This window comes from Colossoma macropomum, unplaced genomic scaffold (genome assembly GCF_904425465.1).
Source record: "Colossoma macropomum unplaced genomic scaffold, Colossoma_macropomum, whole genome shotgun sequence".
NCBI classification, from domain to species: Eukaryota; Metazoa; Chordata; class Actinopteri; order Characiformes; family Serrasalmidae; genus Colossoma; species Colossoma macropomum.
In genome coordinates, this window is record NW_023494804.1 from 27,032,759 (window position 1) to 27,047,952 (window position 15,194).

The 15,194-nt window shown below is 37.5% G+C and overlaps 1 protein-coding gene across 1 annotated transcript in view; it reads right to left on the reverse strand.

Annotated features, from left to right (window-relative positions):
• Positions 1-4,884: 4,884 nt before the first annotated feature.
• Positions 4,885-15,194, reverse strand: part of LOC118825150 (E3 ubiquitin-protein ligase MARCHF3-like) — a 36,114-nt gene continuing 25,804 nt past the window's right edge. The window contains exons 3-5 of the mRNA XM_036595701.1: positions 14,959-15,163; positions 9,181-9,390; positions 4,885-5,852 (exon numbers count right to left, since the gene is read on the reverse strand). Coding sequence (XP_036451594.1) covers positions 5,694-5,852; positions 9,181-9,390; positions 14,959-15,163 — 574 coding nt within the window. The 3' untranslated portion in view covers positions 4,885-5,693. The remainder of the gene's footprint in view (positions 5,853-9,180; positions 9,391-14,958; positions 15,164-15,194) is intronic.

Consider the following 15,194-nt stretch of genomic DNA (forward strand, 5'->3'; position numbering starts at 1 on the left):
TTTGAAAAAATTCTGACCATCCAAAAAAGGTAGCCAGGTAGGGACCCACCAGATATCTCTGCCCAGGGGCCATAATTTGAGGATCCGAGCCTGGTGTAGACAATCACAAAAATAAATTCCCACTTGCAGTGAACTGATCACTATTCAGTTCACTTAAGTGTATGTAGACCTCCAGACTATTATTCATATATCAAGGGTTCAACCAAGTATGTACTCGGACTGAACTAAAGAAACGGTTTGATTGATCCGCACCAAACAAGGAAGGTGTGAAAGCACTCATACATTGGCCATGAGTCATGTAAAATGATTGACAATTGAGGCATTGTGATTTAGCTAGACTGCGCTTAGATCTACATTTTGCTCATGATTTATTTTTTTAATACAGCCAGCATGACAATCATCTGGATCTGTGCATGACAGTGCACTGATTTGTGTGATTCAGATGTAAATGTCATTCTGATATCTACTGATGTGCGACAGCAGCAGAATTTACACTGATTTATTAAGGACTGAAATCTTCACTCTTTTGAGAGTGGACATATATTCCTAAATAGTTCTATGCCTGTTGCCCCGTCACCTTTTTTTTTCCCCCCCATTTTGCTAGATGTTTGAGACTACTGCAGTCAATTCATACCACTAATTTGTCTGTTTATTGGCCCACCTACCTTGTACTTCTACTCATTGGCCATTTTATCAGAAACACCTCATAGGTGCACTTTGTAGGTTTACAGTTACTAACTGTGGCCTGTCTGTTTCTCTGCATAACTTATCAGCTCTCTGCCCCATCCATCGAGGGAAGGAGACCACTGATGAGCACAGTAACACCTCCATGCCTGATAGACTCGTACCAGCAGTTAATACACTGCCTTGCTGCTACCATGTCAGTGTCACTACTGTGCTGAAAATAATCCGCCACCCAAAATAATATTTGGTTAGCAGAGACGGGATGATAAACTGTGCAGCAACAGATGGACTACATTCAGTAATTGTTGAACTACAAAGTATTCCAGTATGGTGGGTGTACTTGATGAAATGGGCAATGAGTGCGGGCACAAGGTAATAGATAGCAGGTGTAGGAAATAAATTGGGAATTTGAATATATATATATATATATATATATATATATATATATATATATATGTGTGTCATATTTCCTAGAAAACCAACATTACATAACATGAAGTATGTATTATAGTGAAGGTGGCCAGTATTCACCCTGAAGGCTTGTAAGACAAAAACCATTAGATGTTGCTCAGCACTGAGCGCAAGACTCCACTGGCAAGTATAGAGTGAAAAAGTCATGATAAGTTTAACAGCTTATAATGATTTGTTTAATAAATAAGGAAAATCAGTGTAATCTATGTACTTTTTTGTCTTCATTGTAATACTGTCACTATATGACAATATACAACCCTGTTTTCAAACAAGTTTGGATGCTGTGCAAAATATAAATAAAATGCAAATCATTTAAACCCTGCATTTAATTGAACATAGTGCAAAGACAACATATCAATTGTTGAAACTGAGAATAGTTTTTTTTTTTAAATTATTTCCATTTTGAATTTGATGCCGGTAACACATTTCAAAAAAGTTGGGATGGGGGCAACAAAAGACTGGTCAGGTTGTGTAATGCTAAAACACCTGGTGGAACATCTAACATCTAATTAGGTAAAATGGCAACAGCTCAGTGACATTATTGGGTATAAAAACAGCATCTCAGAGAGACTGAGTCTTTTAGAATTGAAGATGAGGAGGGGTTCACCACTCTGTGAAAGACTGAGCAGGCAAATAGTGCAACAATTCAAGAATAACATTTCTAAACATAAAATAGCAAAGATTTTGGGCATTTCATCATTTATGGTACATGATATCATCAAAAGACTCAGAGAATCCAGAGAAATCTCTGTATGCAAGGGACAAGGCCAAAAACCAGTATTGGCTGGCCATGATCTTTGGGCCCTCAGGCGGCACTGCATTAAAAACAGACATAATTCTGTAGTGATCATCACTGCATAGGCTCAGAAACACTTCTGAAAAACACAAATGCAAGTTAAAACTCTACCACGCAAAGAGGAAAACATAAACATATAAACAGGATCCAGGAACAACATTGCCCTCTCTGGTACCAAGCTCATTGAAGATGGACTGAGGTGAAGTAAAAAAATGTCCTGTGGTCCAATTAATGAAAATATGAAATTAGAAAATATTGGAAATATTTTGCTAAAAGGAGAGGGACCATCTGTCTTGTTATCAGCGCACAGTTCAAAAGTCAGCATCAGTGATGGTATAGGGGTGTATTAATGCACATGGCATGGTTGACTTGCACATCTGCAAAGGCACCATTAATGCTGAACAACAAATACAGGTTTTGGAGCAACATACGCTCCAGACCTGTCACCACTGAAAAGATTTGGCACATTATGAAGGGAAAAATATGACAAAGGAGAGCCCGAACTGTTGAGCAGCTGAAATCCTATATCAAACAAAAATGGGAAAACATTCCACTCATGTTTCACTACAGCAACTGGTCTCAGTTCCCAAACGCTTAGAGTTTGTTAAAAGAAGAGATGATGTAACACAGTGGTAAATATGCCCCTTTTTTTAAATGTGTTGCTGGCATCAAATTCAAAATGGGCAAATATAATATATAAAAAACAAATTTCTCTGTTTGAACATTTGCTATGTTGTCTTTATATTACTTTCAATTAAATATAAGGTTTAAATGATTTCATTGCATCACTGCATTATGTTTTTATTTACTTTTTGCACAGCGTTCAAAATACGTAGCTGTTAAAGGTTTGTAAGTGAGTGACATTGTTTGTTATTCAAAGTATTGTAGTCTGGAGATAGCTGAAAGCCTTCTATTGAATTGAGTTTAAAGGGGAACTCCAATGTTAAGATGTAAATGAAGTCATTCAGAGTGGTCTGATGTAATTTTCCGTTCCAGAGAAGCTTAATGAGTCAGAATTGTTCACAGTGGTGGTGATAGGAACCAGACATCTAAAGAGCTTAATGTCTCTAAACGCTCTAAAATGGTTACAAATAGTTCTGAGTTAAACTTTGCACCAATTTTTAAAAATATATTCATACTTTAGAAGTGCATGCAGGGTGTTATAAGTCAAAATAGTCCCCAAAGAAAATATGTTTTTTTCCAGACTTCAGTTTTAACATATGTGGGTAGGTACTTTGGCATTTTTTTTAGACTAAGAGTGAATCAAAAACAGAAGAATAACACTTAACAAACTCCAGATAGATGCTAGATGTACTAAGAAGATCCACTACAGTTCTAAAATGCTCAGCACTAAGTAGGTTCTTTGATACATTTGGTACTTCTATTTGATTTCACTGAAGTAACAGTACTTTTGCTTGATTATGGTTTGGGTTACTCTCTCCACCTTTGAGTTTCACTATTATCACTTTAAGTGAAATCACACCAGTCAGTGGTGTACATCCCTTTAGTGATCACATGAACAACAACCGGAACTTTGATTGTAGAGTCAACCTTAACTATTTAAAATTAAGTGGAAATCTGAGGAAAAAAAAAAAAACAGCGTCCTAAAATTTTCTGATTAACTCAAGTGGAGTATTGGTTGTGAGTTAGCTGCAAACCCACTTTGAATGACGACTCAATAACTGCAGTGTTTATATCATTACTGGAACACCCTGCAGGCAAAATCAGTGAAACAGTGTTGAAAATTTTATTCAATTTACAAAAAAAGTGGTCATCATATTTGGTAAACTCAAGAAGTTGTTTAGAACTCACTTCAACAAAAATGTGCTGTAAATATTGTCAGTGTCTGTCCGACCTGCGAGCCCTTTCACCTGAATACAAAAACAAGCGTTAACTAGTTACACATCACAGTGAGGATATCTTATGGTAGTAGAGAGTTCTGAGCAGACCATGGTTTTTTCAGAGGCAGCCATTTGACTTATTTGATTGTGTTTTAAATGTTCCTCTTCACGGTTTGTGTGAGAGAATTCAAGTCCAGTGCACACCACAGAAGAGTCATTATCTTAAGGCCAAAAGCTTGGACTGAATGTTTGTCTCATGGTGGCGTGCTCGTCTGTTACAGAGCTTGAGGTCACCCACAATAAAACGTCCATCAGAACATACGACATTAACTCAGAAATAATCACTTGTGAAGTTTCAATAAAAGAAAAAAAGCATGAAAGGCTTTTAATATTACAATTTTCATGTACAGGGACCCATATTGAAAACATACTTCATGTCACATTGCAATTTAGAATGGTCCGCCACAGTTTCCAAAGGCTCACAGAGAACGGAGGGAAAAAAGGACTGATGGTCTACTTGGAAGAAAGAAATCAAAATGAGGAATTCACCAGACCAGCATTTGTGTTTTGCTTCTCTCAGTTTTCAGCCACTTTGCGTCAGAACTGTTCTGAATTCACTACATGTTCAAAGGTTTGTAGACACCCTCATCCAACGCTTCCTCTGAAATCAAGGGAGTTTGTCCCTCCTTTGCTGCAGTAACAGCCTCTACTCTTCTGGAAAGCCTTTACACTAGATGTTGGAACACTGCTCTGAGGATTTGATTGCATTCAGCCACGAGCATTAGGGAGGTCAGGCACTGATGTTGAATGATTACGCACTTAAAACGATGGCTTATCAAGTGTTCTCCAGTAAAAGGTTTTATACAGAACCATTAACACTCAAAGAACCCTTTGCATGATTAAAGGGCTCTTTGCACTGTGAAAGGGTTCTCCAGATTCATGGGGAATATATATATATATATATATATATATATATATATATATATAAGGGTTCTATGTAGCACCAAAAAGGGGTCTTCTATTGTTACAAGCTTGACAACCCTTTATGGTGCTATATAGAACCCTTTCACAATGCAAAGAACCCTTTAATAATGCAAACCATTTTCTTTACTAAAGAACCCCTGAAGAACCCACTCCAACTCATTCCAAAGCTACTGGACTGAGCTCCATCACTCCAGCACACAGTACCACTGCTCCCCAGCCCAGTACTGGAGGGATTTATGTACCTTTAGCTGATGCTTGGCAATGAGCATGGTGACCTTAGGCTCCTGCTGCTCCAGAGTACAATGCTTTTCTATGGAGAAGCTATGTGAGCCCAATCGAGCGCCTGTGTTTGTAGTAGGTGCACTTGATTCACTAATTAGAACTTTTGGACATACAGTGTATAAAAGATAGCTAGTGAATTCTGAACTAGGCCTCTTAGCATGTATGTTTGGCAAGATATTCTCTCTGGACTGAATATATTGGCACACATCACTTCGTTATTCAAAGAGAGTCCAGCTGAAAACAAAAATGACCCCATGCTGATGAAGAACAAACATCAACATCCAGAAGAAAACTATTCAGTCTAAATGCTTGGGTAGTAAACGGTTATTGATCCTCGTTGCACGCAGTAACTGAGATGTCCCGAAGAGCTCACAAATAATGTTAGCAACACGCTAACACTATCAAAGGAAAGATCACAGCCAACAGCTGGCTTTCCTCAAAGCTCTGAAACAACAATCCACAGCGTCACAATTCATCAGTAGTCTTTTCAGAGTTAAACAGGAGGGTCAGCGTCACCAGCGTGTCTCAGGAAATCCATTCAGGTCAACCGCTAAGTCCCAACTCTTGCGTCTATAGTCCTCAGGCCTGGAACATTCCTCTCTTCAATTCAATTCAATGTTCAGTTCAATGTCCAGTCACACTATGGTTTCTTTGGACGGTCGTTTGGCACGTGCCAGTCCAGGCAGCGATGGGTTGCCCAGTGATTCTCCATGTGATTTGGGCAGCAGGAGCACCACACGCTGATTGGTCTGACGCCATTCATTATACAGACGGCAGTGATACCTGAGGGACACCTACAACAGAGAGACACAGCGAGAGGTTAGACCTGCTCAGGGAAAGACTGAATTGCTCAGGAGCAAAATCATAATCATGATACAAATCTTTCTTTCCTTCTTCTTTATTATCTCACAACGAGAACATTGGTTTGCAGTCATAGGACATACATCAAAGACAACCAATCTCAAGCAAGAAGCTATAACAGGTTACATTTTCACTTATTCCTACTGGTTAACAACAAGATTGCACTCAAGATAAAACAGTTCTTTAATTTGTTGCATCATATCTTTGGAAGTCTGTAGTGAGAGCTTTATGAAAGAAGCTGAAATTTTGGGGATAATTTTGTGATAAAAGAATCTACTCAGCTGTGTTTAATGTGTGCCTCTGAAATAGTTTTAATAAACACACTCCTATAAGCTGGCTGCTAATTTTAACCATGCTATTAAGGAGTTTCTTGTTCCTGATGCTCTAGATATGAACTCAGCTACTGCCTAACAGTGACTCCATGTTAGCCTTTTAAAGACATGGCTCGCTGGTGTAATATCAGCTTAAATAATTACTCCACAGAGATGGCTACCCTACATAATCTTACTGTACAACACTGACTTCTTTAACTACACAGCAATGTAATGTTAGAATTGGCCTCAGCTAGAATCAGTAAAAAGACAGCATCCACTCTTGAGATATGGAGACAGGTTTGTTTTGCTAGCAACCTCGTTTATCTCATTTCTATTCATTAACATCTTATTTAATTTATTGTCAGTGCTGTAAATGGAAAAAAGCTGATAAACATAAATGTCAAAATGAAACACTTACAAAACAAGGTCAAAAGGGTTTAGGAGGCACAGCTCATGCTGCAACTGGCAGCAAGTAGGTTACAGGTTTAGATAGATAGATAGATAGATAGATAGATAGATAGATAGATAGATGCAGCACTCTACATCTTTGGGCTGACAGCAATAACCAATTATTACAGGAATATTTCACCAAACATTGCAATTTACACCATTTACCCCTTATCTCAGTCAATTGGCAAAAACATGTTTGCTGTTAGAAGTTTGTTTTCTGTAGTTCAGTACTGGAGATACAAGCCTGATGTAGCTAAAAAAGTAATGGAAGTCTATGTACTCTCAGAAAAAAAGGTACTAAATCACCATATATGAAGTGTAGTGAGTGTAATGAATCATTGATTAATTAATAACAAAAAAACAGCTGAATCAAACATAATTGTGTATATTGCACCTCTGTGAAACTCAAAAGCAAGCAACATAGTAAATATAAGCAAGAGCAACAGAGACAGTCTGTTTACAGTATAATAAGTTTTACAGTAAATTAAGACATAGAAAGAATCAGAATAGCACAGTGTAGAGAGTGTTTTTGAGCAGTGATTTAACTGTGTGATGTTTTGCTGTACTATTTAAATGTATGGTAATTTATACAATGAATTACATTCTAGTTCAATTTACATTCTCTGTTGACTCGAATCTGCACTTCTGACTTTCTTCTGTTTATTTTGATGTTTACAGATGACAAACGTGGCAAAAATGTAAAAGATGTTTTTCTTTCCGTGAAGTAAGACTGCATGCATAACGTTACCTTTTCATCAAGTTCAAATCATAATAAAACATGTCCTACTTACAAACACAAATGCAGTATTAATTAAAAATATAACATCTGCACTTTCTGCAGAAAATCGCCGGCAGTTAGAACAACAACGATTTCTAAGGGTTAAAGGCTGAGAGAGAGGAGAGATCACAGAGACTTTGAGGTTTCGAGCTATTACTTTAAATACGCTGCCACCCACTGGGGACAATCTGATACAGAGCACCACAAGCACATCCAAAAAAGCTCTGTCTATACTGTCGGCTTAGGGAAGAGTGCAAAAACGTGGCAAGTCATTTTTCATCATATTCCATTAGACATATGCATACATAAAAAAATGCATTCCAGCAAAACTTACAGGACCACTTTGCTTAGACAGCTACAACCAGCATTCAGTAAACATCAGTAAACAGCTGTACTGAAGTTTGTTTATTTGCACATCAGTAAGTGTAAGTAAACAGCATCTAATTTCAGGAAGATTTGGAGTTACTGGCAGCTACACGTGTGGGAATTTCTCTCAAGGGCTGCTGAGCTAGCTATCTTTGAACATCTGACTGCAGCCTAAAACCGTGGGCACGGCCTACACTTTAACATTAGACGTTTTCACGATACGATTGCTACAGAACAGATCTATCGCTTCCCAAGCCAGTATTTTAATTAGGTATTAAAGGGCCTATATTCTACATTTTTCCTTGTATTTTATCTTTTCCTTTTGAGTGTATTTGTGTGGTTTGATGCACTAAAAACAGTCATACTTCATTTTTACATTTTTCAGCGATTCTTTACGTTTTTCAATCCCTCAGATGTAAAGCCCCACCCCTCCCCAAGTCTGTTTTTTTTGTGACTGTGCCTTTAAAAGGCCCATATCATGCAAATATCATAAAAAGCATTCGATACTATTAAAGCCATTCAGTTCATTTATGGAAACAAAGCTTCAAAGGCAGCTCGTTTTGAGTCACAAAAACCAACACATTTACATACATCCATCTTTGAAGCCTTCAGCAGTTTAGCTCCGCCCATTCACGCTGGAGTTAAAAGGAGTGTTTCAGCCCTGTTTGTTTTTTGAACGAGACACAATACAGGGCAGCCAATCAAAACAGAGGTCATTTACATCTGTCAGTCTTAATGGCACAGTAACAAAAACAGCTTGTTTAATTGTAAGGGTTAAAGAGAGGTTGGAAATGGTCATGTAAAAATGAATTATGACTGTTATTGGTAGGTAAGTCCACATAAATGTTATAACTGGACGTTTGGTAGACAAAAATAAAATACAATAAGATTGCTGAATGTAGGCCCTTGAACACATATTCATGTAGGTGACCTCTGTTCTGACTGGCTGACTCTTCAATTGGAATGAGGCACACCACGTTCAAAAAGCAATCCAAGCTAAAATGTGCTGACCAAATTGTTATGTTTGGACTGAAATCCTCAGAGATGTTGAAAAAAATCAACTTTAGTCACTAATCTTGAATATCGGATTCTTTGGAAGGCCAGTAACAGCACAACCTTTAATCATTTTCCCCATATCTTACTCAGGCATCACAACCATAATGAAATCTAAACAATCTCCAGCTTAGATGTTGCAGCTTAGGTCGTGAAACTTTAACAGTGTTTCTATGACATGGGCCCTTTACTGGCACTGCGATCAACATTATCGTCTTATTATTTGATTTCCAGCCTTGTTCTTACACTCACTATACACAGAGCACAATGTGAGTTGTGCTACATGACGGATATACTAACCAGGGTCCAGAAGAGGTAAATGGTGAAGAGTGCTACAGTGAGAGCGATCAGGCCCACAGCCTCCAGTCTGCTAGAGAAGTGAAGGTGGTCCACAGCCCCTCGCAGACACAGCCAGCCTGAGATGGTGGCTAGTGGCGTAATGAGCAGGAAACACACCATGTCTCCAAACAGCGTACGCTTCTCCTGACGCAGCCCAGGGTTACGCAACCACTAGAGGAGAAGAAGAAATTGAGCAATGACTTTTTTACATGCTTTAACACAGAAGCTGCTGTTAATGATGACATATTATGATCAATAGACCAATAGAAATGATCCAAATTACCTGGAATAAAATCTTTTTACATTAACTAACTGTAAAGTTGTCATTTTGGGGTCATATGTTGGACAAAAAAAATTATATATAGCTGATTTATCTGTTTATCATCATAGATACAGCTAATCTGTTTATTGTCTTGCCTTTGTACAGTTTTATTGCAAAGCACTGAGTTCTTGCAGAAGTTGCTATATAAATAAAATGTATTCTTATTGGTAACGCTTCATTTGAAGGCCACCTACACAGGGAGTGAATAACGTATTCATGAAGCAATACTTCGGAATTTATGAACAGCTTTTGTTGGTGTTCACTAGATGACATAAGATGTTTCATGAAGTAAGTGACATTATATTGACATAAAGGTCCTTAAACTAAAGTGATGGACATTTGTCCTGTTCATAACACTGTTATGAAGCATTATTCTCATGTTATTGCACTTATGAGATACAAGCATAGTAAGAACACCTTTTATAAGCTCTATTAAGCTAAAGTGATCATTTCATTATTATTTTCCTTTAGAATGCCCTGTATCACTTCAGTTTGAGGGCATCTTTCAGATAACTGATTTGTCAGTCTTAACTAGGCGTTCGCCTCCTGAGTTCTTCGTAACAATCTAATACACGTCACTATAGTTTAAGGGTCCTTATGCCAATTTGGTGTCATTTACTTTATAAACATCTGATGTCATCTTGAGAACACTGACATAAACTGTTCATAAATACCTGAGTATTGTTTTTCTAAATATATTATTTAATGCTTATGCTCATCACAAAATCCCTATGTATGTAACTCTGTTAACATCTTTTGCTCAACCCACTTAACATCCTCTGTTACTATCTCTGCAACTATCACTGCCCACTTCATTCTTCATGAATAGAGTTGACATTGTATCTATGAGATTAAAGACACCAAATGAGAGATTATTTGTCAATATCAGAGGTAATATCGACAGTTTGCTCTGTAAATGTGGAGGGTTGCAGTGGTTAGTACTCAGATACTTGATGTTATATAAAACTAATTGGTTTCCAGGTTGTACACAAAGAGGAAGCAGCAGACATTATGCTGTCAACACCATTTGAATGTGATGTATGGGGATGCAGGGTGTAATTCCATTACTGGGCGCCGCTTACTCTAAGATGGAGCCGGTCTGGTCTTGGCCTGAATTATATTATTGTAAAATTAGCATATTACTTTCTTCAGTAGAGAGTACCATTCCACTCTAACGCAAGCAGCCTGTTAATACTCAGTAACCCTGAGACACTACAGGTGAAAAGTTTAGAAGCAGCAATAACTTTGTACACAAAAACATGAGCATTTTATCTGTTTGAGAGAGAACTGCAGTAATATACTGACTAAAAGTTTCACTTAGTGTCTGCTGCAGTCTTCAGTTGTTTTACTCCTGGTTAATTTGGAGTTTTATTGCAGCTCTAATCAGATCCGCCTGATTCTCTCATTCAGACAATCCTAAAGCCCTGATGAACTGGTTTGATTTGGAATTTGCAATTAAATTAAATGATGGTCAATTTAAGGGGCTGTTATCAGAAAAGAGAATGAAGGCTTTTCCTATATGTTACAGTAAGAGTGCAGCACTGTAAACTTGTGTCGATTGTCAACAAACTAACTTAACACCTTAACATTCATATTTTCTTACTCCTATAACTTAACAATAACTAGAGGTGTAGCAAAACACAATTTCAAGTTTCAGCACTAAAAATACTAAAATGTATTCACTTATTATTATTAAAAATTAAAATGAAATTGAGATGTCTATGAATGTATGTCTTAATGATTCTAATTCATTGTCATATGCTTTTACTGAGGACAAATAACAGTTAAATAGAAACATGTAAAATGTCAATTGATGAAGGACTAGAGGATGACCAACACAGACTGTGCCGCAACAAATGAGCTATTGTCTCTGACTTTACATCTACAAGGTGAACCAATAAGGTAGGAGTGTCCAGCAGAGGGTAAAGTAAGTGGACACAGTGTTCGAAAACTGCAGTAGCACTGCTGTGTCTGATACACTTATAACAGTGCAACACACACTACGTCAGTGTCACTGCAGTGCTGAGAATGCTCTACCACTCATATAATACCTGTTCTGTGGTGGTCCTGTGGGGGTCGTGACCATTGAAGAAAAGGATGAAAAAGTAGGCAGAGAAACAGATGGACTGCAGTCTGTAATTGTACGACCACAAAGTGCACCTATATGGTAAGTGTAGCTGATAAAATAGACAATGAGTGTAGATACAAGGAGGTGGTTTTAATGGTATAGCTGATCAGTGTATATAGACAGATTGGTTTATAAGTGACTTCAGAAAGAATTGTATAATTTGAGCCTGGGTGCATGAACAGCATAAGCCTTTCCCCTCTTCCTGCCTACTTCACTCTGGCAGGATGCACCCATCTGACAGGATGCACATGATGCCAGTGTTGATTATTGACTGTGGTTTCCACAAAAGACAGCAAATAACAGACAGCAACAGCAGCAAAGCTGTCAGCGTTTCATATTTCAGCACACTGTTTATTTTCCATGTTTTCAATGTGGTATTGAAATTGTCGTTAGTAATTATCCACTCAGTATAGTAGTATATCTATAAAAGTAGTAATAACTCGTCATTTTGTGTTTTGTCCATGTAGTTATTGAATAATAATTCTTAGGATGTGGGCATATGGGTTAATTGTAAAATGAATAAAGTTAAAAGTTAAAAATAAAGTTTTAAAATATTCTTTTACACAGGAACACTGTTAGTAGTTAAAAAATAATCTCTATACTTTTTCTAAAGCTGGCTGACGTTGTCAATGCAGAAATAAGGACTGTACAAAATTCCGCTGTGGGCCATGCTCTGTCATTGGGGGTGTAATTAGCACTATGTGAATATGCAGGGATGAGTACGTGGATGCTGAATAAACAGGCTGAGCTGCTCTGCTGCACCACAATTATGCAGTCTTGTAACCTGACACACACACACACACGCAGCAGGGGAACACTAGCTAGCCTGCACTATTAGCATTACACTTTCATTATGAGATCTGCCCGCTAGTCTACTCAGGCTGCTTAAAGAAAATGGGAGCTTAATGAGTGTATTATCTGCTCAAATTAAGAGAGTACAAGTTTTTATCGCTGAGTTTAAATCATTATCGTCTGTATGTTAATCAGGATGTTTAGGCTACTCATTACCCAGGAAATCTGTTTGGGGCAGGCAGAATCATTTCCACATTTCAGGAAGGAAATTTTGCATCAAAGCTTGCTGCGATACTGCTGCAGAAGAGCTGTCAAATCAAAAGAGATCAATAAGTTTATGAGGGTCAAGCTGATTCATAAATTATTCCTAACTTCTTCGCTGATATGCTACAGTAGCTGGTGGTGCTGTTCATTAGAGTTTTTTGTCTCTCTGCTCACATAGCCATCACATTCCATCTGTGCACGACAGTCTCAAGTCACTGCACGCACACACAAATACACACATTCGTCCTCTCTTATTTTATGACTCTCTCTCACACACAGACACAGCTTGAAATGTCAATTTTTCCATTTTGTTAAAGTTCCCATATCATCGAAAAATGACTTTTCCTTATTTGTTTAAATAACAGAGTTTGCAGTAATATGTAAACATTTTTAAAGTTTGAAACTGTACTATTCACTAACCGGTCCATATGGTGCATAGATAAAAACTAAGCTGCCAAAACAGCCCATTTTGAATTCACTGTTTCTGTGATGTCACAAGAACCAACTAATTTACATACATGCACCTATTTAGCCCACAGCAGTTTTGACCCAGCTGTTTTTGTTACAGTTAAAGACACAGTAACAAAAACGGCTTGTTTAAGTCCTAAGAGATAAAGAAAGGTTGGAAAAGGTCGTTTAAAAAATCTAGACTTAAAGGGAATTAAAGAATTAAAGGGCCTTATCCTACATTTGTTTTGTATTTTTTTTTCTCAAGGTCACCTTGTGAGGTTTATGTACTAAAAGCAGTCATAATTCATTTTTACATGACCATTTTCAGACTCTCTTTATCCCTTAGAACCGAACAGGCTGTATTTGCTACTGTGCCTTTAAGACTGGTATATGTAAATGATCCCATTCTGTTATATCCTTCAGAATAGGTTAGGAGTGACTGGGTAAAATTTCATGAATTCAGGTTTTCTAGAAGCTGAGATTTATTGTTTTGAATGTACAGAAAAGCTGATTTTGAGGAGAATTACTTTAAGAATGAGCTTGTACTAAACATGGTGAAATAAATGTATTTTTTTATGATTACAGTTCAAGAGAGGACATCTTATAGACTTTTTTAATAGGTAATTTTCCAAAAATCTGAAAAATGACTGGCAGTACCAAAACTGTTTTTTTGCCTGAAGTATAAAGAAGAATAAACCTGCAAAGGTTTTATTAACATCATATATTTCTCAACACTGAGCTTCATGTTCATCACAGTGTCTTTCTTGGTATGAAGAATAAGTTTTAGGGATGCACCGATTATGATTTTTTGTATGGCCGATTCTGATTTCCTTACAGAAAAATTGATACCTTTTTTTTAGCTCACACTGGGTGGGATGAATGAACACATAAAACACATAAGCACATTTCTAATACTTTCCATTAGTCAAAGTTGCAAGACAAATAACATTTTATTTGCTATTTAAAAGGCCAATCTGCCATTTTAAAATGTGAATATTTAAATTTTAATTACACTAAAGAGAAGATAATAGAATAAATACAGTCAAAAATAGATCTACATTGAAAGTAAGTGTTAACTGGCTATTTAGCACAATGAGTCATGTATAATTATGTTACAGCATTTTGGTTTCGGTGCAGCAGGCGTGTTCAAATATAGCGCAGTATTTACCTGCCTCATGTTATTTACGTCAACAAATTGCACAGTGCCAATTATGTGTGCAGCCAAATATGTGTGTGTGCCAAATTATTACCATACAATAACTACTGTAAAAAGCACTTTGGGTCTGAAAGTTGTTTAACACCTCAAAGGTCTGAGTGCTGATGAGCAATGACATCACAACAAAACGTGGAGTATGGCATGTGTGCCACTTTAATTATGCTATAGTTGCCTCTGACCAAAACTAATCTAAAAAAACTTGTTAAAAAGTTTCTTTAAATAGTCCTATATGGCACCTTCATAGAAATAAAGGACTACTATATAGAACCCTTTTTACTAAAACTCTACTGTCACAGTCACAAATATTTACATGAATAATATAGTTTTTATCAAAAGAGGGCTTAAAAAGCTTTAAGCTATTACATACATACTCATTTCTAATGAGCGAACTGCTTCCATACCAGAAAAGTATATTGCAATTTGCTATGGAAAAATAGCTGATACTTTCTCTCTCTCTTTCCTTCCTTTCTCAGCTACACTTCTTCTGTGCAAAGTATTGTCATTAACCACAAGCCACACAAAGCTGTACTCTGTCACGAAGCAAGAGTTTTACTATAGTGACTGTACCTCCAGCAGAGGCCGTGCTTTGCGCTGAACGCTGAACTGGAAGTGGCAGAGCTCGCAGAAGCTGGTGCTAGAGGCTGACAGCCAGTGCTCCAGGCAGCTGCGATGGATGGTGCCCAGAGTCCCAGCACACTCACATGGGGACAGCAGCTCCTCCTGCCCGCCGCCGTCGTGACAGATCCTGCACATGGGTCGCTCCACTAGAGGACTGGAGGGAAAAGAAGAGCAGACGCTTTACA